The sequence below is a fragment of the Citrus sinensis genome, chromosome 1 (assembly GCF_022201045.2).
Source record: "Citrus sinensis cultivar Valencia sweet orange chromosome 1, DVS_A1.0, whole genome shotgun sequence".
Lineage (NCBI taxonomy): Eukaryota > Viridiplantae > Streptophyta > Magnoliopsida > Sapindales > Rutaceae > Citrus > Citrus sinensis.
This window is the reverse complement of record NC_068556.1, coordinates 24,606,390-24,631,397: the sequence shown is the minus strand read 5'-3', so window position 1 is coordinate 24,631,397 and position 25,008 is coordinate 24,606,390. Positions and strand designations below refer to the sequence as shown.

General features: G+C 34.9%; 3 protein-coding genes, 1 non-coding gene and 1 pseudogene across 4 annotated transcripts; 2 read left to right on the top strand and 3 right to left on the bottom strand.

The window, feature by feature from the left end:
* Window positions 1-1,924: 1,924 nt before the first annotated feature.
* Window positions 1,925-4,046, bottom strand: LOC102618086 (pentatricopeptide repeat-containing protein At3g06430, chloroplastic). The gene is made up of 2 exons (XM_006488686.4): window positions 3,576-4,046; window positions 1,925-3,385 (listed from the first exon to the last, which is right to left on the bottom strand). The coding sequence occupies exons 1-2, from the start codon at window positions 3,960-3,962 to the stop codon at window positions 2,264-2,266; spliced, it is 1,509 nt and encodes a 502-aa protein (XP_006488749.1). The 5' UTR covers window positions 3,963-4,046; the 3' UTR covers window positions 1,925-2,263.
* A 1,088-nt stretch (window positions 4,047-5,134) lies between these two features.
* Window positions 5,135-6,897, top strand: LOC107178379 (ABC transporter G family member 41-like). Its single transcript, XM_052444612.1, has 6 exons — window positions 5,135-5,236; window positions 5,760-5,827; window positions 5,988-6,087; window positions 6,230-6,357; window positions 6,435-6,559; window positions 6,815-6,897. Exons 1-6 carry the CDS (start codon window positions 5,135-5,137, stop codon window positions 6,895-6,897), a joined length of 606 nt encoding a protein of 201 aa, XP_052300572.1.
* Window positions 6,898-9,046: 2,149 nt separating this feature from the next.
* TRNAG-UCC (transfer RNA glycine (anticodon UCC)) lies at window positions 9,047-9,118 on the top strand. The gene has a single exon. It is a non-coding gene; the product is annotated as a tRNA-Gly (tRNA).
* Window positions 9,119-9,184: 66 nt separating this feature from the next.
* LOC102618373 (pleiotropic drug resistance protein 3-like) lies at window positions 9,185-16,043 on the bottom strand (annotated as a pseudogene).
* A 4,489-nt stretch (window positions 16,044-20,532) lies between these two features.
* LOC102618655 (S-adenosylmethionine synthase) lies at window positions 20,533-22,262 on the bottom strand. The gene is made up of 2 exons (XM_025102898.2): window positions 22,096-22,262; window positions 20,533-21,980 (listed from the first exon to the last, which is right to left on the bottom strand). The coding sequence occupies exon 2, from the start codon at window positions 21,958-21,960 to the stop codon at window positions 20,797-20,799; it is 1,164 nt and encodes a 387-aa protein (XP_024958666.1). The 5' UTR covers window positions 21,961-21,980; window positions 22,096-22,262; the 3' UTR covers window positions 20,533-20,796.
* Window positions 22,263-25,008: the final 2,746 nt, after the last annotated feature.

Here is a 25,008-nt window from a genome sequence, read left to right as displayed (position 1 = left end):
GCATTATTCTTTATAGTAAATTATTTTATGAGTATTTTTTGTGATATAAATTTTTTATTATAAATTATAAGTGTTTAAAGTATATTTTAAAGTGTAAATAACATTGTCCATTAAACATCTGTCACCCCGACTTCACTCGTGAGACCACAAGAAAAAAGATATAACAAAATCTCAATCCTTCAATTTTATATCTCAAACACAAAATTCTCACCAAAACAACATCATCAAGGTATTATTTGTCCACGGTGGCTACATACTCATGGCAGCAAGCAAGAAATAACAATAAAAACTACACCCATGTCCCCAAATTTTGTCAAATAATGAAATAACAAATAAGGACAATGTTTTCTACATTTCTACATGCTCACATGAACTACAATAATATCTAGAATAATTCTTTATTTAAACACGTGTGAATTAAAGCAAACTTGGCGTTCATTTTAAGGTAGAAGATGCTCTAACGAACGATAAAAAAAAGATCTTTTGAAAGTGCTTTAACATTAACCTTCTGAGACATAATCATGGTGTTTGCCAAATGGCTAGACAGACTAGAACAATGCTAATTTCTATTACAATGCTGTTTTTGCAGTATTTTTCATTACTATCATTGGCTGGCGGTGCATACTTATTAGAAATGATTTTTCACATAAAACTTTGATGTATTATTAAGAGTATATCGTTTAGAATGGTTTTTTTTTTTTTTTAATATTCTTCTTTCTTTTACTTTTCATCTAAAAGCTAAAAACTGTAACTGCAGAATTATGTCTGAAGAAAGTATTAATGATCAATCACGTTACGATATACAATAACAAGCAAGCAACGAACATGCATATATGCTACAAGTAAACTTCTCGACTCATTATAGTGGGAATTAGTTTCAAACTTTGAGTTGCTTGCACAGTTCTTTATCATTTATTATGGAGTCGAATATTCACTGCTTGTGTCTTGAATTAATCAATTATTTCTTTGTACATCAAAGTGATGATTTGGCAAAGAAGATAGAGTCTGACCCGATGGAGAATAAGTGGCAATCGCCAGTGAAGATTGGTAATCTTTGGCCCCCACATTGTCCTATTCAACCACATCTTCGAAAAGTGATCATTTGCCAATTAGTGTATAGATGTTTCTACAAATTGCTTATGTCGCCATTTTTCATCCACTTCATTTCTAACAAAAATCTCCTCATCCTTTTCCCATTTCCATGGCCTTTCTGGTTGGTTCTTTGGAGGTGTCGTTTACGTGTAAGGCCCCTCACCTGATGCCATAACTTTAAGCGTTCACTCATTGCTTGTAATCATTTGTTTATGATTTTAGAAACGAATATATTGTTCTACCATTTATTAGTTCCATTTTTCAACTTGATCGAACATGGACCTGAGTTATTCAAATATTATTCTTTTTTCTTATAATTACTAATAAATGTCTTCAACAAGTGTGAAAAATATGGGTCTATTTTTTTCTTCTTCTGAGAATTGTTTACTAAGAAAATGTTACATATGTTGTAGAGCTTTGATTGAATATACAAACTTGATGCTTAAGAATGACATTTGAATCACTACTACTAAGAAAGCACCAAAATTAGAATGTGGCAATGGTTGCGACAAACCTAGCTTCTGAAGAAAAATTGTATAATTTTGTGCTTATGGTTTGTGGATTACTTTACTCATTAGCACGGATTAGGAGTAAGTTGTATAACTAATCTTTATCACAATTCCTTCACATATGAAATTAACGTTTTCATTTTTTCCTGAATATATTGATGCAGAAAGTTTATAAATTTCATGAGTTTGTCAATTTTCTAAAGAACCAAAGCATCGAAGAATCGAAATTTTTTGGACAAAACCAAAACAGCAATAATGGAGTTGGTCATGTCACGTAAAATAAAATAGTAACAATAAGCTGGCAAGCAGCAAAAAGCAAAAGATATACAATTAACTCTATCGCTGCTTCACATATTATAGAATAGTCGAGATTGTAGCATATCAGACAACAAAAAGAAATCCCCAAATTTGCATAAATATGCACCAACCAGTTCTATAGCTACATCAACTCTGTACATGTACAATGAACGCATCCAAATACTTCCCCACAAAGCAATAAAAGATTTGAAAAGAATTGTTGCAGCAGTTTTACTTTGAGCCATGTAGATAAACCAGCAATGTGCCTTTTCTTTCCTCATTGATCAGTGATTCCGCTCGTACGGCCTGTCTCAAACTTAGAAAAGTCGAACTTTATAGCACTTGCAGTGGCTCCGCATCCTCAATCAAATATTTTGTTGCCGGTGGCCCGATGCCTCCGAAAGCATCTGCATTTTTTCTTGTTCCAAAGCATAGACCTTGTCATTCATACCTTCCTTTGCATATGCCTCCATCATGATAGAGAAAGTTTCAGAGTCTGGTCGACAATGCTTCTCTTTCATTCTTTTATAAACCCTCTCCATCTCCATTAAATCATCTGCCTTTATGCATGCTGATATAACCGCATTGTAAAAGGAAACGTTCTCTGCTATCTGAAGCTTTGAAGCTAACCTAACACTGCTAATAACTTTATGGAAGAGCCCTGCATTAGCATATCCATTAATTAGACAACAAAAAGTCTTGGTGTCTGCTTTCATGCCCTCAGCATGCATCTGTTCAAATGTGTACTCCATGTGTTTTGCATCTCCCATGTCTGAAAAAGCCTCAATCACATTGTTATAAGTTGAAGACGTCCATGGAAATTGAAGCTTACGCATGTATTCCATCACAGATGACATCTTATCATACATCCTTTTCTTCCCATAAGCACCAATCAATATATTAAATGTCCTCGTTTCAGGGTCAATACCAAAGTTACGAAACTTTTCATACCAACGCTCCATCATATCAACCTGACCCTTGTTAGCAAACACACTAAGGATAGTATTCATCGTCCAAACATCAGGTTTGCAAGTTGCACTCTCCAACATCCCTGAGAGCACTCTTTCCATTTGATCAAACATTCCTGCCTTTCCATACCCACCTAACACAATGTTCTGTGTCACTGTATTTGGAGTTACCAATCTTTCATCCATATCTTGATACAATGTCTCAATCAACTCAAAACGCATAGCATCAACACAAGCCTTAATCAAAGTACTATAGGTATAAACATCCGGCTGACAATTAGGTAGAGTTTTCATTTGATTAAGAGTAGCAAAAGCCTCATCAATAAGGCTGTTCCGACAATAAGCAGCAAGCAGTGCCGTGTAAAGTTCAGGGGTGGGCTCTATTCCTTCTTCGACCATTTCATTAAAGACCTTAAGGGCAAGCTCCGGTTGCCCAGATTTTCCAAGCAGAACAAGGAGCTTCATATAAGTGCCCTCTTTTGGTTGATAAAAAGGTTGCTCCTTTAGCATCTCAAACACCTAATCCATACCAATAATGACAGCACCACTCAATTATTGTTGTTTTAAGTATCACTAAAACGCTACAGTGAGAAAGATTTGTAACTCTTCAAGAGTCATTTGTTGGAGCATTTATTTAGCAAATCAAAAACCCAGAAACGAAATATGAAAAAAAGAAAAAAGAAAAAAGAATTGAATTGAAATTGCTAACCTGGAGGGCTTGAAACCACTGTTTCTTGAGAACATGATCAGAAAAGGTTTCAGCAACGGTGTTGACCCAAGCCTTGGCTTTGGCTTTGCGCTCCAGTTTCTTCTTGAGATTCTTAATGGGAGTTCTCTTCGAACGGTACCCAGGTATCGATGTCTCTGATACTCCAGGGTACTCTCCTTTTTTCCAGAGTCTCTTTTTGGCAGCCACCGCTGATTCTGAAGAAAATGAAGTGTGTTTGTTTGTACTAGTTACCGAGCAATGAATGAGGTTAAAGTTTGGAACTTGGGCTCTGTGTTTTTTGGTCTTCGTGTCGTGAGGGTGAGGGAGAGGAGAGGGAAGGAGTGAAGAGGAGAACGAGAGAGACGCTGATGCTGATGCCATGCCCATCCACTCCACACACTCTCTCTGGCTCTGTCGCTGTGACTATAAATTCGCAGAGGACACCCTATTAGCGGAGTTTAGCCTATAGAGTAAGGACTAGGAAATGACTTTTTCACCCTTGTCTTCCATTCTTGCCTATTATTTCATTCTATCAGTGCATACGACTTATAAGCTTTGGGGACTTCTGTTTTTCTTTTTTTTTTAAAAAAACTTTTTCTTTTATTATAAATTATAATTTCCTAATACACTACTAAACATTTTAACTGTATACGATCCTAAATTCGTATGATTAATAAATCAACATAGTCTCACAATTTGTGGGATATACCACCCATTTACAATCAATAGACAATTCAGTCCAACTCGACAAATGGCTCAAGTGGTGTTTTCATAGCTTGCTGAGTTGGGTGGCTTCAAAGCTGTCTTGTACATAATAGGAGTAGAATTAATTTCCTTCATCTGCTTCAAACAAATATTGTCTACATTACGATCTAGAAGTTCTGCATGCCAGCTGCCACATCAGAAAATTATCTCTTGTTATGCTGATCCTTTTATTTTGTGTGTGTGTGTGTGTGTGTATGTATATGTATATATCTATATCTATATTTATATCATCACAGCATAAACTTGAAAGAAAATCATCAATTGTTCTCTTTGTTAGTTATTTTCATATGCTAAACTCAGATAGGGCTAAACCCAGATTACGGTATTATAGAATTTTCCTGACAAATAAAATTATACAAATCAAGTTAAAAGTTATTCATTAACTACTGATAGCTGAAACTTTCACTAATTTAAAAAATTCATTGAAATAGACAAGTAATTAATCTGTAAATGACTTTCTAGAAAGAATTTTTTTTTTTTATTTTATGAAATAGATGCTTTGTTTGATGAAATAGATGCATAAATAGAGATGGCAAACGAGTTGCTAATATCACCAAACTTGGAGCCGAGAAGCCGCATATGTTCATGAAGAAGCTCATCAAACACATTGAAAATTATAACCTGAGATTGTTGCACAGGATTAGAAAGAGAGTTGACGGGTTTACTTTATATAAAACCTTTTTGTTTCCGCTTCTATGCATATCTACATAAGCAGAGAGATATACATATAAGTTGTCACACTGATTTGTAATTAATTAATTGTGCTTTACAGAGTTGGAGTACGGTTGCCTACGATGGAAGTGAGATATAAGAGTCTTGGCGTTGAATCAGAATGTGAAGTAGTTCATGGGAAGCCTCTCCCGAGTCTTTGGAGCACGACCAAGAGCATGCTTTCTGTATATGTGTGTGTGTACGTGTATATATATATACGTGTGTGTGTGTCTATGTATTCATGAACTTCTCTGACTTATCGGCAGAGTCACTTTGTGGTTTCTTATGTTGCTGGCAAACAGCTAGCTTGACTCTCAAGTTATTTATGTTTGTCACAGGGTTTCACTAATCTGTTAGGTCCAAAGCAAGAAGTAAAGATGAAGTTTTGAAAAATATCAATGGCATCATAATCCTGGAAGGTGGACCCAAAAATTCCGATACTTTTAACGTCTTCACTTCACTCCTCTGAAATTTTTTATGAGTCATATATAATATACGTTCGCTTAGTTTTGCTCTTGCTCAATGCTCATTGCAGGATGACATTATTACTCGGTCCTCCAGGGTGTGGCAAAACCACATTGTTATCTGCTCTCTCTGACAATCTTAGCCATTCTCTCAAGGTTTCGTGACCTTAGTTAATTTTGTATTCCATTCTTTATACTTTCTGGGATTTGCTTGCATCTTAGGTTTTTGATTTCTCTAATACAGGTGTCAGGGGAAGCGTCTTACAGCGGATACAGACTGGATGAATTTGTCCCTCAGAAAACATCAACTATGTAAGCCAGGATGATCTGCATATAGCGGAGATGACAGTGAGGAAACTATTGATTTCTTTGCACGTGGTCAGTGTGCAGGACATCGAGCTGGTAAGCACACTTTGGTCACAAAGAAATGGTGATTTTTCTATACATGGCTTGCCATCTGTTACAAATCCAGTAATTTGTTGTTTAAACTTGAAGAGATCGTGATGGAGGTCATTAAACGAGAGAAGCTGGTAGGGATTTCCCCAGATCCTGATGCGGATGCTTACATGAAGGTACACATAACATTTTTGAATTACTATGTATCTTCACCATGCCGCTCAAATTAATTCTTCTAAAACATACATTGCAGCACCAAAAACCGATGTGTGAAAGTGGATAACTCAGATAGATAGTTTCTCTTAATTTCTGCAATAGAGTATCCCTGGGGTATTGAAGATTAAGGCCAATTATAATCCAACAACATGGATGCTGGAGGTTTCTTCTAAGGCTATAGAGACTCAACTTGGTGTTGATTTTGCACAAATCTATAGGGACTCAACCTGGTACCACTGAGTAAAAATCTTGGAATCAGATTCCAGTGTTTGGCTGGTAAATTACTCTTCAGCGTTTTTGACTGTAGGGAGAATAAGCAACTGTTAAAGCAATTGAGTTCACCATCTGTTCAAAGGATTTCCATTTTCCTACCCGTTTGCATCAAAATGGTTGGCAGCAGTTCAACACATGCCTCTGGAAACGGAACTGATGGTATATTGTTTTGGCAGCAAGGAAACAATATGCCAAAACAAAATCCTTCTTATCCTTTTTATGTGCTATGTCTCCGCTGTATGGTATATTGTTTTGGCAGCAAGGAAAGAAAATGTAGTCAATACAGTTGTACTGATGTTCTCACATTGCATTACCATGATATCTAGGGTCATAAATTCCTATTAGGAGAAAAAGATGTTGATTTAACTAAATTTATATTATTCAACTTTGATAACCTGCTACTTGTTTTTTCAGAAAAAAACCAGCAAGACCGGTTCAATATAGTTGGTGCACTGTTCATATCAGCACTCCTTTTTGGTGTAAACAACTACTCATGAGCTCTACCGCTTGTTGCAACAGAGCAGAGAGTCTTATACCGAGAAAGATTTGCAGGAATGTACTCCCCATGGCCTTATTCATTTGCACAGGTTCAGTATACTTTAAAAAAAATGCATTTTCATAACATTATACTGCTTTTACTTTTTTCTTTGAAGTAATTGAGATTTTGACATTGCACGTGGTAGTTGAGGTTCCTTACTTGTTCATTCGAGCAATCATTTATGTGATGATCACATATCCTACGATCGGTTTTTATTGGTCAACATATAAGATATTCTGGTCATTTTAGAGCATGCGCTGTAATCTTCTATACTTCAACTACTTGGGAATGCTGGTGGTAGCACTGTCACCAAATGTTCAAGTGGCTTATATTTTGACCTCCTCTTCCTACTCAATGCTCAATCTATTTTTTGGGTTCAACATTCCAAAACCAGTAAGCTCCTATCTATCTTGTTCAAGTGCATCAAACTTTGATTGCTTCATGCTAATTAGTCATGTCAAGTTGAAGTGATTCAACATTATTTTAATATAAGTTATGAACAAATTAAAGTCCGTATGAATATAACAAAAACAATCGAGGCTGATGTAAGAGAGATTATAACATTTTTCAAGTTTTTTGGTTTGATATTCTGGACGAAAACGGTTTGTCGTTTCTTGAGCAAACGGCTAACCGTTTAAGTCCAGAGAGCATGTTTGCTGTTCTGGATAAAACGACTCACCGTTATTGAGACAACGGCTAACCGTTTAAGTCCAGAGAGCATGTTTGCTGTTCTGGATAAAACGACTCACCGTTATTGAGACAACGGCTAACCGTTTAAGTCCAGAGAGCATGTTTGCTGTTCTGGATAAAATGACTCACCGTTATTGAGAAAACGGCTAACCGTTTAACTCAAGAGAGCATGTTTTATGTTCTAGAGAAAACGACTCACCGTTATTGAGAAAACGGCTAACCGTTTATTTACAGAGAGCAACATATTTGATATTCTGGAATAAAACGGCTCACCGTTTATTGAGAAAACGGCTAACCGTTTATTTCCAGAAAGGCGTTAATTGGAAAAACGGTTAGCAAGAATGAAAATTTTAATTGTCAATCAATGCAAATTCAAACCAAAAGAGTGTCTTCGAAGAAGTACCATTTCTAATGGTTGTATTCTTTTAAATAAACATCTTCTTCATTAAAGAAAGACACACAATTAGATTGATTATCAGATTTTGTAGGTTTCATATATGTTCTGAAAATACAATCTTTTTTGCTAGAGATTGTATTCAGGATTTGATATATCTTGGAGGTAATTTACCAAGAAAAACTCTATAGCAAACCAAGATTGATGAAGGCAAATAAAACCTTAAAGAAAAGTGTGCAAACACGTCTCAAATCCTAAAAAATTTTCTTTGTTATTTGCCTCCATATTCTTATTATTCTCTAACAGCTGATGGTATTGTTGTTTGTCCTTGCAGTGACTTCCAAAGTGGTGGATACGGGTGTATTACTTATTTCCCACGTCTTGGGCAATAAATGGGATGTTAACTTCTCGACGCGAAGATATTGACGAAGAAATATTAGCATTTAGTGAAAGTAGCTACCCACCGTCTTAAATGATTACTTTGACTTTGATCGTGATATTTTATATGTTGCAGGTATTGTGCTTCTAATCTTCCCCATTGTATTTGCTTTTCTTTTTGCATACTTTCATTGGAAAGCTAAACTTCCAAAGGAGATGAGCGAATGTTATAGCGTTAATGTATTCGGTGTCTGTCTGTGTGTATATGAAAGACTAATGCTGTAATGTGTGAGTATTATTAATTTATTAATTTAGTGGAGTTGTAAAAGCTTGAAAAATAGAATGGATAGTCTTGGAACGAACTTAAGGTATAATATAATGGATTCTGCTATGTTCCTAATAATTTGAACTTATGAGTTTTATAATACATATACATATTGTTACTCTTTGAATCTTCCCTGATATAAATGTTGTGGTTAGTTTTTAATTCATATTTTTACTTCCATGCACTCTTATAAAATCATTTCTTTATATTAATATTGTTCTCTAACACCTGAATTTTCTTGCAAAAATTCGTTAAATTATCAAAATAAGATTTTCAATTAGGTTACTTTCTCTAGGGCTGACAAGTTTCATGACAACAACAGCGTTTGTAGTCCAACGGTTAGGATAATTGCCTTCCAAGCAATAGACCCGGGTTCGACTCCCGGCAAACGCATTGACCGCAACATCAATCCTCAAAATGGGAGGGCTGATTCCACTGCTCTTTCTTTGGAGAAAAAAATAATAATAATTTGATTACGTGTATATATGAGAGAAACATTCACATCAGCAGCACCATATCACAGCAGTAAACTAGTACAGCAAATCTGATTTGAGCACATAATATACTTGACCTTAAAAATAAGGTATTCTTTTTAGCATATAAAAAGGCAGTCAAGCTGAATAATCTTATAAAATAATGCCTTCTAAATCTACCTCCTTTGGTAATTTAATTTCCCTATGCAGTAGGCAAAAAGGATTGCAAAAGCAACTGGAAAAGCAATGAGGACAGCAGCTACAAGGCCTAAACGATCGTGATGAAAACCATAATAATCATGCAGAAAGGAACCAACTGTTTTGTGCTCCCCAAAAATCAATATCTCTCTGTTCATGTCTCCATATTGTGATGTCAAGAGGCCATTGAGGGACCAAGATGTGGGGCAGATCCAATAGCACCAAATCCACCACTTGGGTATTTTCTGAGTATATGAAAAAAAACTCCACATTTATTACCCTTCCTTGGATATGCATTGACATGAAATGAAGAAAAAAAGAAATGGATTTTGAAGGTACCGGTCCTGGTAAAAGGAAACCTGAGAAAAGATTCAATATAGTGTAGATTGCAGTTGCTAAAACTGAAGCTATTTCGACCCCTGGGCATACTGAGACTAGGAACATTCCCAGATATACAAAGTATAAAAATGTGCACAGCGTTGCATAGAAGTACCAGAAGACCTTGTATGCAGACCAATAGTACCCAATTGCTGGATATGTAATGGCCACATATATAATTGCATGCAACATTATGTAAGGTATTTCTACGGTTACCTGCAGCACCCAAAATGATTACTTATGGTTTCATCAGCAAAAAATTTAATCATTTCATAACTTTCTAGGTGGTGTGTCAAACCTGTGCAAAGGAATAAGCCCATGGAGAGTACATTCCGGCAAACTTTTCGCGGTATAGAACAGTGCGCTCAGTTGCAACATATGGAAGTACTGTTGAACAATAGTTTACTCCCAAGAATATGACAGCAATGTACATCGATCCAAGTATGACAATCAAATCCTCTTCTTTATTGCTTCAGAAGAAAGAAGTTTATTAGGCTCGCGTTGATTACAAAAATGAGCATTTGAAGAGTAGGACTTACATTTCCTTCCCTTTCTGCCAAACAACTGCACCAAAAAGCAGTGCTGCAAAGATCATAAAAACAAAACGAGCCATGTTATATTCAGGACTTCTCCAGTATGATAAGTGTTGTTTCCACAGGCATGCCAGATACTGCTCCATGCTACTTTGAGGGTAACGAGTGGGAAAGCGTAATTCTTTTGAACCTGGCTGTGGTTCACTCAACCGGTTCACCAACTCTATGGTTTGCCTAAAACCCATATAAAATATAAAATTCATTACCAGAATAAAGTTCTTACTATTAATGCATAGCCTCATGTAAGAAGCTTCACTGAAGCATTCATTTATTAAATGTCAATAAGTTTTGCTTTTGATACTCACTGATATAGAGGTGACTTGGAGATAAATTTTGGCAAAATCTAACCCGAGTTCTGCTTCAGTTGATGCAGAAGTGACTTCTAACATCCATGTTGCTGGGTTGTAATTAGCTTTGATTTGTGGCACCCCTGAAATACCCTGTTTGATGGGAAAAAAAAAAAAACAACGAAAAAATCAGCTGCTTCTGGTAACTCTTCATGCTGTGGATACCTATGGACGTATAAACATTATGGAGTACACTAATGTTGTGATCATACTTGGAAGTATTCAATAAGTTTGCTTGAATGACGACCTAGCATCCCCGAGTAAATAATACGGCCTCCTGCTTTCATTAGAAGCAACTGCATGAAATATGAATAGAGAGTGTGCATTAGAACTAGAGGGGATTTGACGATCGGTAATTTCAGGGAGGGAATAGTTGTAAAACCTCATCAAAAGCCTCAAAAACATCAATGCTTGGTTGATGGATGGTGCAGACAGTCGTTCTTCCTGTGCGAACGACATTCTTAACAGCGCGCATGACAATGGCAGCAGCCCTGGCATCTAAACCTGATGTGGGTTCATCCATGAATATTATTGATGGATTTGAAACAAGCTCCACCGCAATAGTTAGCCTTTTTCGCTGTTCAGTAGACAGGCCACTTTGGCCTGGTATGCCAACTAATGAATCTTTTATATCATCAAGTTCAATTGTTTCAATGACTTCTTCTACAAACCTCTGCATAATTGATAGAAGATACTGCTGTGAGTTCATATATTGTAGAATTTTAGGTAGACAAACTATATCGCATCCAAAACTCATTTCACTTGAATGTTTTTGCGTCTTACTGCTTTCGTCTCTGAATCAATCTCTGGTGGCAACCGCAACCAAGCAGAGAATTTAACCGATTCTTCTACTGTAATTTGTGGAGAATGTATATCAGTCTGCTCGCAGTAACCTGATATTCTGGCAAACGTCTTCTGGACTTTAGGATACCCTCCTACTCGTATTTCTCCTTGGATAATTCCACCCGTTTTCCTTCCAGAAAGAACGTCCATGAGAGTTGTTTTGCCGGCCCCACTGACGCCCATCAGCGCTGTTAGAATTCCGGGCCGAAATGCGCCTGTAATATCATGAAGTAGCTGAAGTTTCTTCTCATTGAAACCCTGCTTTCTCATTGCCTGTGCAGGAGTAATGAGGTTAATAGGTAACCAATTAAGTTCATGGTCCTTTTACACATGACAGAAGGGCTGCACTTAATTACCGGAGGGGTGTCAACAAAATATCGCACGTCCTTAAACGCCATTGTTAGTTGCTCGAATGGCAGGACCATCCCTGTTTAACAAAACACGTTTCCTTGCATTAGTGGACAAAAAGTGCTTCAACAACCATTATAAAGTGGGATGTAAAAACCAATCTCATTTCACCACTTATTTTACTTTCTGATTTAGTATGGGGAAATGCAGGTCGATTTGATTCTTCGTCTTCTTTTCCTTGTAGTTGAGAGAACCTCTCCTTTGATATGATGGCTCGGGACATCTTTGGAGCTGTACCATATCACACACGGTATTTAGTTTACAGTAACTCTTTTAGGTTCATGCATGTTGTGTCAATTGAAATAATCAAAGAAACTTACGTTTCAAGTAAGTCAATGCTAAGATAAACCCGAGATCAAAAAGGATCATGAATCCAATCAGTGCTGCTACTGAGATCCAGTAGAAGTAGCTCTCAAAGTTCAAGCCGTGACTAGTTAAAGTATACCTCCCTATAGTTGTATTTTCCGCAATAGCCTACAAAAGAGAACGAATCAAGGCTGTTTGAAAAAGTTATGTCGCTTAGCAGTAGCACAATTAATGTCGAGGAACTATTTCATCTTCAGCTCACCTTTTGCCAGCGGGGAGCAAGGAACTCATTCAATGATATACCTATTTCCCCATATGTCATGAGTGAAATCCAGAATCCCCAGCTCAACCAAGGGGGTAAAGAGGCTGCCAAGGAAAATTTTCTATCAACGGTTGTATTATCTCCCCATATTTGGAGTAAAATGACCTATGGATTGACTTACATCGTGGAAGAATGAAACCCCCAAACAGGAACATTAGCACCAAAGCCAAAGAACCAACTGTTGTTGCAATGACCATAGTTTGGAAAGTTGAAGCAAAGAGACGACACATGGATGTCGAGGCTAGATGCAGAGCAAATAGAAGAAAGAACTGGCAGAAAAACCTGAAAACCATATTTAAAATCTATTCAGTGGCATACGGATATCTTTCCATTACAATTATCAGCAATTCTTACCGTTCTATTTCAGGGCTATAGCCAATAACATAGTAAGTTAATGCCGTCCAGATAAGAGCTTCAGCCAGTGAAAGCGGAATCTTTAGGATAGAAGCGGGGAGAGAATAAGCCCATGCCGGGTATAGAAGGAATGATCTTTGTCTGTAAACAACTGGAAGTCTAGTAATAGTCAAGGACAGTTCTGCTACTCCATTAGTCATAAGTCTGACAATTGCATAATACAGGGAACCCATCATAAAGTTTGCATGCATCAAGTCCAATTTCATCTGAGTGCGTATAAATACTGTCATTGTAATGATTGCAGTGATGGCAAGCTGAGGAATAAGCGAATTCACAATGTTAAGTTTGAAATATTTGAGTGTTAAGCTGTAAAAACACCACAAAAGTTGTGATTACCTGTGCTGTTTTGAACACATAGACAAACGAGTTTCGTTTCATCAGAAGCAACTCTCTAGACATGCAAGCTTGGAATAGTTCCCACTTGCTTAAGGCGTGCTTGCTAAATGACAAGGCATTTTTATGACACTGCGATCTGTCGTATGGTTTTGAGAGCTCCTCATCTAACCTTTTTCCTAGATAACTTTCTTTGAACATCTGAGAGAATTGATCAACTGAAACGTAGCTGTAAGGAATGTCATTATGGCGCCAGTATTGTGTTTGGTCCTTCTTGGAGATCACCTGTAAATAGTTGAAACCAAAGTGTGAGATGATCAACGTCGAATCAAAAAAGAGGGAAAAAGGCCAAAATTGTTTTTGCACCTCCTGGAGGAAGTCAGCAATGCCCTTTCTTTCTGGGCATCTGAAACCACAATCCTCAAAATATTGAAGAACATTACTGCGAGGACCGTGGTACACGATCTTCCCTTCTGCCATCAATATTATATCATCAAATAGATCAAAGGTTTCAGGTGCTGGCTGAAGAAGTGAAACCAATGCAGTTACATCTGTGATGTGCACCAATTGCTGAAGACAGGTGACTATCTGAAAGGTTGTGGAGCTGTCTAAACCAGTCGATATCTCATCCATAAAGAAGGCCTTTTGGGGACCCACAATCATCTCTCCTGCCATGTGAAATAGATTAGTCTTACTTGGTTGAGATTAATATTTCTGCATCGTGCGCAAAGAATGGCCAAATGTGCAAATGAAATGGAATTTTGCAGCATGAAGCTTAGTTTCTTTATGACCTGTCGTTAGCCTTTTCTTCTGGCCACCTGAAATGCCTCGGCTCAAAGCACTACCAACCGTTGTCTCAGCACATATATCCAGTCCAAGAATCTAGGAAGAAACAATATTGAAATGTTTGAGATACTCCATTCCCTCCAATTAACTATCCTTTTCTGATTGAAGAATAGCATTTACCTTTAGAACGTAGTCTGTTTGAAGATTTCTTTTCTGTCCTTCAACCGCAATTGCCTGTAATAGTCGTCTTAACCTTTTTATTTCCATCAATATTTTTGTACAAACAAAAACTCGAACATTAGTAAGCATACCTTCATGTAGGTATCAACGTCTGGATCAGGGGCGATCCCTGCTTCTTTTTCTTTTCTGATAACTTCCATGATCATATCTTTACACGGAAAAATCGAAATTGAATATCAAATTTGGGGTGTAACAAGAAAACTTATACTAATTTTAAATTTTTTTAAAAAGGACCTTACCTGCTCTGCTTCCAGCACCCTGGCAGCGAGCTGAAAAATCAATGGTTTCCCTGACAGTCATCTCGGGTATATGCAGGTCATATTGGCTTATGTAGGCGGCAGTCTTTTGAGGAACAAACTCATCTAGCCTGTATCCATTGTAAGATATTTCCCCAGACACCTGTAAAAGCAAAAAGGAAGAAGTTTATTTATGAAGATTATAATGTCAAGGAGTGCACGATTGCAAACAAATATATGCATGTATGGATATTTTAATACTTGATCAAGACATATTGTGGGGATTTATTTTATTTTCTTAATATAAAGTAATCGGTATCTATCTTTACTGTATATGTAGACAGAAACGCACACAAACAAACAGATAGTGCTTATGATTTCCAGTATTATGCAGATCAAATGGTTTTTTGAAAGTTTAACCTTGAGAGTGTAATCCAGTTTTCCTGCAAGGGCCAATAACAAGGTGGTTTTGCCAGAGCTTGGAGGACCGAGAAGAAGGGTAAGCCTGCATCCAAATCCTTCAATGAGTGATGAGTGATTCCTTTTGTCGAAAATATGTATTCATTACTGCCAATATGGTTCTATAATTTAGCAGAATCAATACATGAAAAGATTACCTGGATGGCTTGATGATGCCACTCACATCCTTTAAAATGCTTATCTTGGCTGCTAGCGATTTGCTCGGTATTAGCTTTTTAAAAACCTGTACGTTAAGTTTCTTGCACAGTTTATTTTAAATGTTTCTTTATGATTATGAAAACAGGTTTGCACAGAAGTGAATCATTCAAAAAGTACTTACAGAAAAGGAGCTCATAAGAGAATTCCACAATGTAGGAAGAGGCTTCCCATGTACGATTTCGCACTCAGATTCAACAAACAGATTCTTGTACCTCACTTCCACTGTAGGTAGCTTCACATTCACTCTAAAAACAAAAATTCATTGGTTAATTCGACAAAATGATGGTTATGTGTATCATATATGCATTAAGCATTAATTATATATATATTGGTTTGACCTGTCTATTCTCTCCCTTAGTTTCTGCAGCAACCGGAGATTGTCATTCTCAATATTCTTTATCAGCTTCTCAATGAAGAGATGTCTTTCGACACCTATGAGCTTGGTAACATCGGTAACCTTCTTCCCTTCAGACTCATTTCTAGAGCTGCCATCTTCATTCTGATCACTTACATCAAATAGTGAGGTTCTAAGCCTTTTAAAAGTTGGCAATCTTTCAATTGCAGACCACTGCAGCTGAAGTTCATCATCATCCTCATGATAGCTTGATCCATGCTTTCGCAACGATGACTTGATGTTTCCCCCTAGAGTTGTTAGCTCCATGAATTATTTGGCTATCTTCAGCTTCTGCTCTCAGGTCTTGGGCTAGCAGCAGCCTTCCTGATGATAAGCTTGTTAGAAGCAATTAATAGGTAGGTGTAGTAGACGGATCAAGATTCTCTTCGAATCTGAGCACTCCTGATTTTTAATATATCTTGTGCCACCTGTATTTTAATGTTAGTGGATGATTAAGATTTAATTATTTTTTTTTTAATTTATTAACCACCAATCGTATTAACATAATTTACTCAGATAAAGATAAGATCAAGAGAGGATCCTGATTCGTAGTAGATTAAGAGAATATATTAAAACAGCAGGTTTCAAATTGACTGTAAGTGGTGATGAGTCTACAGGTGTAGTTGAATTGTCAATGGGCATGAACAAAATTAATGAGAACTTTCTCGGTCATAAAGTATATATCAGGCTACTTTCCAATTTTTTAATGATGAAAGCACTTTAATTTGTTTTGTTTATGGGTGGAGTTATTTGCATTATAAATATTACTTTGAATACTTTATTAATCTACACACTTATATATTAATTATTAAAAATTTAAGTTTTACTTTGTACACTTCAAAATTTAAAAAATATCCTTACTTAAACTTTTTAAGTTACTTAAATTTTACTTACTTAAAACACTAATAAAACTATTTAGCTACCAATTTTAAGAGATTTAACATATAGTTACAAGAATATAATTGAGCCAAGTTATAAATAAATTATTTAACATAACTTTAGTTACTAATTTTTTTTTTATGTTCAAATTTTGCACCCAAAATAACTTACAATGATAATATAATAATATTTCATAAATAATACAAAAAAAAAAAAGATAAAGAAGAAGAAGAAGACGAAGAAGATGGAGAAGAAGGGCCAAAGCAAATTTTTTTTAAAAAAAAAGAGTTCTTTTATAGTACTTGTGTTTCATTTTATTTTTTAAATATAAAAAATATCACATATATTTTTAGTCAAAATTTTCTTAAATTGACTTCCCTGTTATTCATTTAAATATTAATTAAGAAAGTAGAAGTAGACTTTTTAGGATTTAAAGTATGAGAATTATAAATATAATAATGAGTATATTATATGAATATTTAAAATAATTATATAATATTAACATATAATTAATTATAATTAATTTTTAATATATATTTTTATTAAAATTAGAATATTAAAAGTAATTTGACCCTTTGTTTATTGATTGACATTCCCTTGAATAGGAAAGTTAAAAACTTTTAAAACTTCTTTCTTCTTTTTTAATGTCATTCTTGTAGGCCCATTAAGCCTTTCTTGTTCTCTTGGACCCCAAAGCAATTTCATCATTTCCTACTTTTTTTAATTTCCTTTTTCATTTACGACACAAAACATATCAAATGAAATAAACAAAATCTTCTTTACACGTACGCCCTTTTATAGTGTGACATTACCTTTGTTTCCAACCGCATCATCGTTATCATTCTTCTTCGTGCAATCCTCGCCATTACCTATCGAATCCTCAAGTTTCCGATGTGATTCACTTATTAAATGAATAATTGATTTGTTTCGTTTAATTCATTTAGTAATTGGTTTAGTAACATTAATAAATAAAACGAATAAAATCTAAATTCATTTACTATTCATTTATCTTATAAGAAATGCATAACGAATCGAATTGAATATAAATTAGTTTACAAAAATATGATTAATAAATAAAAATTAAGTAAAATAAAAGATAAAAGACTTTAAATTTATAAAAGACTATAAATTTAACATCCTAAAAAAAATACAAACTTACTATCATTTACAATTAATATATTAGCCTTCAAATTTTAAAATTTTTTATACATATTAATGGATAAATAAGTAATCTAATTCGACGAATAATAAATGAACTTTAAACGAATGGATCATAGTCGATTCGTTTATAACTCATTTATTAAATGAATTTTAAATGAATAAACATCAATGTCCTCGACCGATTTGTTTAATTAGCGAATTGAATCAAATTTATCAATTTATTAAATGAATCAATTTTTTCAAACCCAAACTCATTTAATTTGCATCAAATCGAATGAAATGAACAAATCTTAACCCAAATTACCACTTTTACTAGATAACTAGATATCTCTTCAAAATATTTTTGGAGTAAATTTAAATATCATATTATACTATATCTATAAATTATAACAATTTTTTTAAAAAATAAAATAAAAAGAAAAATATAACACGTGTTGCATGCAAAGATGGTAGAGCCCAATTGCATTATTGCTTTACAAAAAAATTTCATAATCCAAGCAAATCTAAAAAAGTTGTGTGGGTTCTACCGACTTTCAGCCAAAGAGAGTTTTAAATACTGTAACAGATTGTTATGTTTCTGAATTACTGTTCTTTATTATTATTATTATTTTACATAAGTGAGATTATTATTTTTTTAATTATTTAGTGGATTCATCACGGTATTAGTAATTTTTACGTCTTAGCTTAAAGGTGTATTAAAAACTCAAGATAGTATAATCAACAACTTGCAAAGTGTAATTAAAAAAAAAAGAGTGATGATATATATCCCTCAAATAATTATAAAATATTTAAATTATTTTTAAAAAAAATTTAAATGAAGAAGAATTTTGAATAATTAATCAGTTAAATTTTTGTTATTAATTAGATTATTAATCTTCAATTAAACTGAAAATAATATCTTTATAGTATAGTAATTTACTGGATTATCAAATTTAAATCATTTACATGAAAATATTAGAATTGAATATTCAGCAGTAACATCCTATACAATCTCTAATCACCTCTCAAATTATTATGCCTCTGATAGAATCCATCAAACAGATTTCAAAAAGAAAACATGTAACAGAACAGAAGTATCAAAAAGTAGACAAATATAAGAACCAAGAAGCCAGGATCTCAGCCTTGGTTGAATTAAGCTTGAAGTTTGTCCCACTTGAGTGGCTTAACAATCTCCTATGTTTTTCCAGAATCTGCAATATCTGAACGCAACAAAATTGAATGTTTTCACTGACAATTTTCCAAAGTCTAGAGCAGCTTGAAGGACTTTTGTGATTTGCATTCAGAATCAGATGGGAGTTAACCCTAACAGTATTTTCAGAAATTAACGCATGCTTCCTAAGCTGAAGATCCTGGTATTGGAAGATCTCCCAGAACTTGATGATGCTGTGTTATGTACAGTGGCAAAGGAGCAGAGGAAATGTTGCTAGCTTAGTGTGGGACTATGCAAAAACCATTAACTCTTTTTTATTCACTCTTTGTTATGTGTATGTTTCAATCGATCATGATAGTATGCATATAAATGTGATAAATAGTTAATAGAAAGGAGCATGTTGAAATTTACCTCTCGCACATTATGGATTAGTATAAATTATTTTAATTGCATATATTATATTAAATTAATACGTGATTAATGTTAAATATTAAGTAGGAGTAATAACATAGTCATAAACTCTTGTACAAATTTATTTTGCACAAAGTGATGTACCATAATTAAATTAGTTGAATTAAATATTTTTTTGTCTACATGAATTGTTTTTATTATTTTGTATTTTTATTCAACCAATGAATTAGTGCTAAATCAATTTATACAAAATAAATTTATATAAAAATTTGTGATTGTATCATTACTTTATTAAGAAGTAATTTTAATAAACTCATTCATTAAGTGATTAAATATTATGTTAATTAGACTAATTTTGTCATACCCTCTATATAATAATATATTATGGACAAACATAATCTTTAATTGTATTATTTTAGCTCATAATATAATGATAATTTTATACTAATAAAAAAGAAGTCCTTACACTCAATCACAGTATTTCAGTGATTCAAACCCATTGGGCTCACTGTTCACATACACAATTGATACTGAGGCCAAGAATGTAGAGCACCTTTCTCCTCTCTTTCCCTACCGATCTCTTGCGTACGTGCGCAGGGTGTTGTGAGAGTTGAAGGCAGCAAGTTTTGAAGGGCTGGATCAAGACAGCAGCAACAAGTAGAAGCTTCACATCAAGCTTCAAAGCGTGGCTAATCAAAGTATCAAATTGGGTCTCTCTCTCAAAATTGCGTTTTGTTTGGAAATGCTAGGCTAAAGGACTTAAAGCTTGAATTTGTTTTAACAGGACGATGTTCCAAGAGCACTAAATATCTTCTCGTGCACAATTCACAAAATTTCCAGTGACTCCACGTATGGCACCAGACCTGAGAATTAGAGCACTATCAGCAAGATTTAAAAGTTTACAGGATTACTCGGAATTATATTTGCAGGCACTCCTCACCGAAGAATAAGTACAAGAACTCCCCAGTTTTTTCTTTGTGCAGTGACATCTATGTATTATGATTGATTTTTATTTAATTTTTTTTATAACATTCTCAAGAACGTGATTTCCTGCTGATAATTCATAACGTCGTCAATACCATGTGCTTTTGTCATGGCCCCACAATCTCCAAGGTGTAAGGAAAAAACTTCTAAACTTCACCAAACAAATAGATTGGTTTGATTTCACAATGTGAAACCATGACTCTGCCTTAACAGAGCATTGAGCGAGATGAATCACATACACAAATAAAAAAAAAGACATCAGTGTTCACACCATTTGCAACTCAAAGATCTGCTCATTCTTGTTTTATTCATCAATAAAATTTCAGAACAATTCATATCCACCTCTCAATTCATTATGCCTTGCATTGAGAATCCATTAAACATATTTATAAAAAAAAAAAAAAAGGAAAAGAAAAAGAAAGAAAGAAAGAAAACATTCATGTAACTGAAACAAAAGTAAAAAAAAAAGTAGACATATATAAGAACCAATGAGAGGCCAGCAGCTCATCCTTGATTAGTTTAAGCTGGAAGTTTCTCCTACTTGAGTGGCTTAACAATCTCCCAAGTGAAATCAGGATCATCTCTGCCAAAGTGCCCATAAGCGGCAGTCTTCAAGAACCTGCCGTTGCCACCCCTCTTGAGATCAAGATTAATAGAAATCATCCCAGGCCTAAAATCAAAATTCTCCTTCACAATCTTCAAAATTTCCTTGTCAGGGATCTTCCCAGTCCCATAACTATCAACAAAAACTGACAAAGGCTCGGGCACACCAATAGCGTAAGAAACCTGAACAATGCATCTCCTGGCAAGCCCACTTGCCACAATACTCTTAGCAGCTTGCCTTACAATGTAAGCACCGCTTCTATCAACCTTGGTAGGATCTTTCCCTGAGAAAGCCCCACCGCCGTGTGCCCCCCAGCCACCATAAGTATCAATAATAATCTTCCGGCCAGTGAGCCCAGCATCACCGTGAGGGCCACCAATAACAAAACGGCCAGATGGGTTAAGATGGAAAATAGTTTTGTCATCCAAGTACTTGTCAGGAATCACAGGCTTGATCACATGTTGCTTGAGATCTGCCGCAATCTCATCATTAGTTACAGTCTCATCGTGCTGAGTTGAGATAAGCACAGTATGGACACGAACAGGAACCATGGCCCCATTCTCATTGTAATACTCAACAGTGACTTGTGTTTTGCCATCTGGCCTCAGCCATGGACAGGTCCCATTCTTCCTCACTTCTGTAAGCTTAGCACCAAGCTTTGTTGCAAGCACATGACTCAAAGGCATCAACTCAGGAGTCTCATCAGTGGCGTAACCAAACATGTGACCCTGGTCACCAGCACCAATCTCCTCAGCCCGCTTTGTGAGATGCCCATGAACACCCTGAGCAATGTCAGGGCTCTGCTGCTCAATATTAACAAGAACTTTGCAGTGATCAGCATCAAGCCCCACATCGTCCGATGTGAACCCAATCGATCTGCATGTATCACGCACGATTTTCTCGTAATCCACATTGGCCTTGGTTGTAATTTCTCCAAAAACCATGACCATGTTGGTCTTTGTGCATGTTTCACATGCAACTTTGCTGTCAGGATCCTGAGCCAAACACGCGTCCAGTACTGCGTCCGAAACTTGGTCACACAGCTTGTCCGGGTGACCCTCGTTCACTGATTCTGATGTGAAAAGAAATGTTTCCATTTTCTTTAATTTGATTTAACCTGAAAAAGATTAAAACAACATATACAATAATATTTTCAGAAATTCATTAAAACATTAACAAATATCTCGTGCTGAGAGTAGAGAGATGTTCAAGCTATGGTCATCAAGCAGTACCTGAAGCTGCAGCTTTTACTTTGCAGGAGGCCGTGGTGTGAGTACAAATGGAATTGAAGGTGGTGATATATAGGAGGTCGAGGGGAGGCTCTGGAACGCGTAATTTCGGCCAGGTTCATTTCATTGAAAGATGGGAAGTAAGCAGCCCAGACGGTTGATTTAGAATTTCCAAGTGGATCTCAGCCGTTGATGTCGCTCACTGGGGTTCGGTGAGGGACTAATGCCAGCTACCAACCCCGCGTTATTTGTTGGACTACTTTATGGTTCGAGATTTTAGTCTCTGACATCCCTAAGGTTTTACGAATTTGAATGCAAGGGTCTAATTTATTTACTTGTACCAAATAAGTCTCCAATTCCTATGAAAATTACCCCAATATCCTTTAATTGTTAAGTTATACATATGGTCTAAATCTTATACTTTCATAAGTGTAACAGGAACATTTCTTAGAGAATCACCAAAATGCTATTCAAATAAAATTTTACTATTTCTTTCAAGAACTTCATTAATAAAAAGAGTTTCAAAAGGAATAGTTCTAAAATAACTCTTTAAATGAAATTCTTTAAATCTTTCTCATCATTATTAAAGAAAGATAAGTATAATTTCATTTGAAAAATCTTATTCAAAGAGTTTTTAAAGCATTTAATCTAGTACTATATCATTTTTTAATAATAATTATTATTATTTTAGTGGAGGAAAAAGTTTGATTAAAATAATATAAAATTATTTCTATTTAAAATTTTTTTTAGGAGATGACTTATTTTTTTACTCTTTTATTTTCTACGTAAGTAATCAAATAATTATTTGAAAAGTTAAATAAAAAAGAGTTTTTTGGCGATGCTCGTAATTAGTGGGGACCTATTTAAATAAACAGATAAATTATATGTTGTTTTAGGAAATAAGAAAACTCGGATCCTTCCTCAATTGAACTAAAAAATAAGACATCATTCATTACTCGCTAATACGCCTTAGATTTTGACTAACAATAGCTTTTAAGACTTTGTTGAAAAGGAAGGACTTGGCTTGTCTTTTGGGTATGTGTTGGCGGGTTGGTGGCTTAATCGAGTTTAACATTTGTCTTCTGACTGCTCTCATATTTTGTGGCACCAAATCTTGTTGAAAAATCTTTTACCTTTTTTAAATGACAATTTAGAAATTAAAGAAACTATATTATTATTTCGGCTTTAATGTTATTATATTCAAGAGATGTCATTTCTTTCTTCTTTCCACAAAAGTCAAAAACTGCATGCATTTCTAGATCATGTTATTATTGTGTTTTATTATTAACTCACACACCGATTAAAGTTTTAAAATGTATTACACATGCATGAATTTAAAATCTTAATACATCAATATTGTATGGTATGCGCTTGTAGACTTATTTGTAATCTATAATATATATATATATATATATATATATATATATGTTTTGGAATCCCATATTTTAATTAAATTTTTAGAAAACTAAAATATCCATAAAGAAATGTATTATTAAGGATAGAAAATTTACATTGCTCTTGACATCCACCCATTGATTGCTTATTATCCTATCTTATATATAACTCTCAACCTTACATCAAATTTTGGTTCATCATAAAAATTGTTTTGATTTTTGTTAAGACTATATTATGATGATTCAACTTTTCTCTCTCTCTCTCTTTTTTTTTTTTGTTGTAAACCATCTGGTGTGCCGCGACTGCATTGGACCTCGATTAATCTGGATTCGGAATGTAGTCACAGTTAAGACTTTTTACCCCTCTCAAATGGTGTGTTTAGTAGAGATCGAATCCGAGAATTCTTCTCACAAACTCAACCTGCACTGTCAACTGAGCCATAACCATTTGGTCTCTCTCTTTCTTTAGTTAGGTGAAAAGACGAATGAAATAAAGAATTATATTATTGACGGAATAAGAAAAAGCTTAACTTGAATATACTACAAATATATTATTGGCGAAGGAACATGGATTGAGCAAGAGGAAGATTAAAAGACAGTAGCGATATGCTCACAAAACCGAGCACAAAGGTTTGCACAAAACGGTGCGTTTTGTGCAACCTTTAAAAGACTTCTCATAATTTCACAAGACGCCCACGTTACATCTCATTCTCCCTTCACTGTAACAGCTCGATTTTCATTTTAAAAGGCTCCTTTCATTGCAACAAAAACGCAGCAGCTTTGTTCTCCACACAGCAACAACTTCGTTCTCGGTTGTCCTCACTCTCTCAGGTCGGCTTTCATTCTAAAAGGCTCATTTCATTGCAACAAAAACGCAGCAGTTTTGTTCTCCACACAGCAACAGCTTCGTTCTCGGTTGTCCTCACTCTCTCAGCTCGGTTTTCTCTCATTCTTGGTGGCTTCATTCTCCCTCAGTCTCTCAGCATCGATCTCCCTCAATCTCTCGATCTCAGCAGCAGTATTTTGCCCCATTTCGGGTACTTCACCTAACCTAACGTGAAACCTTAATTTTTGTCATATTTGCCGAATTTTGTGAGCCTTTGAGCAATTAGGTTCTATTTAGTCCTTGATTTGTTCTATTTAAATTTTACAGAGCATATATTGCAATTGCCGATTAATGTTGATTGTGTTGTTCAATTTATTGCTTTAATTTATAATTAATTGAAGATTAATTATTTTGCCCCATTTCGGGTACTTCACCTAGCCTAACGTGGAACCTTAATTTTTGTCATATTTGCCAAATTTGTGAGCCTTTGAGTAAGTACGTTCTGTTTAGTTCTTGATTTTTTCTATTTGAATTTTATAGAGCATATATTGCAATTGCCGATTAATGTTGATTGTGTTGATTACGATTATCTGAATTTTGTTTGAATTTTGTTTGAATTTTGTTCTTATCATGAGTAATGTGAAATATATTCAGTTGATTAATATAAAATATATTCCTTTTGAACAAATAAAGAAT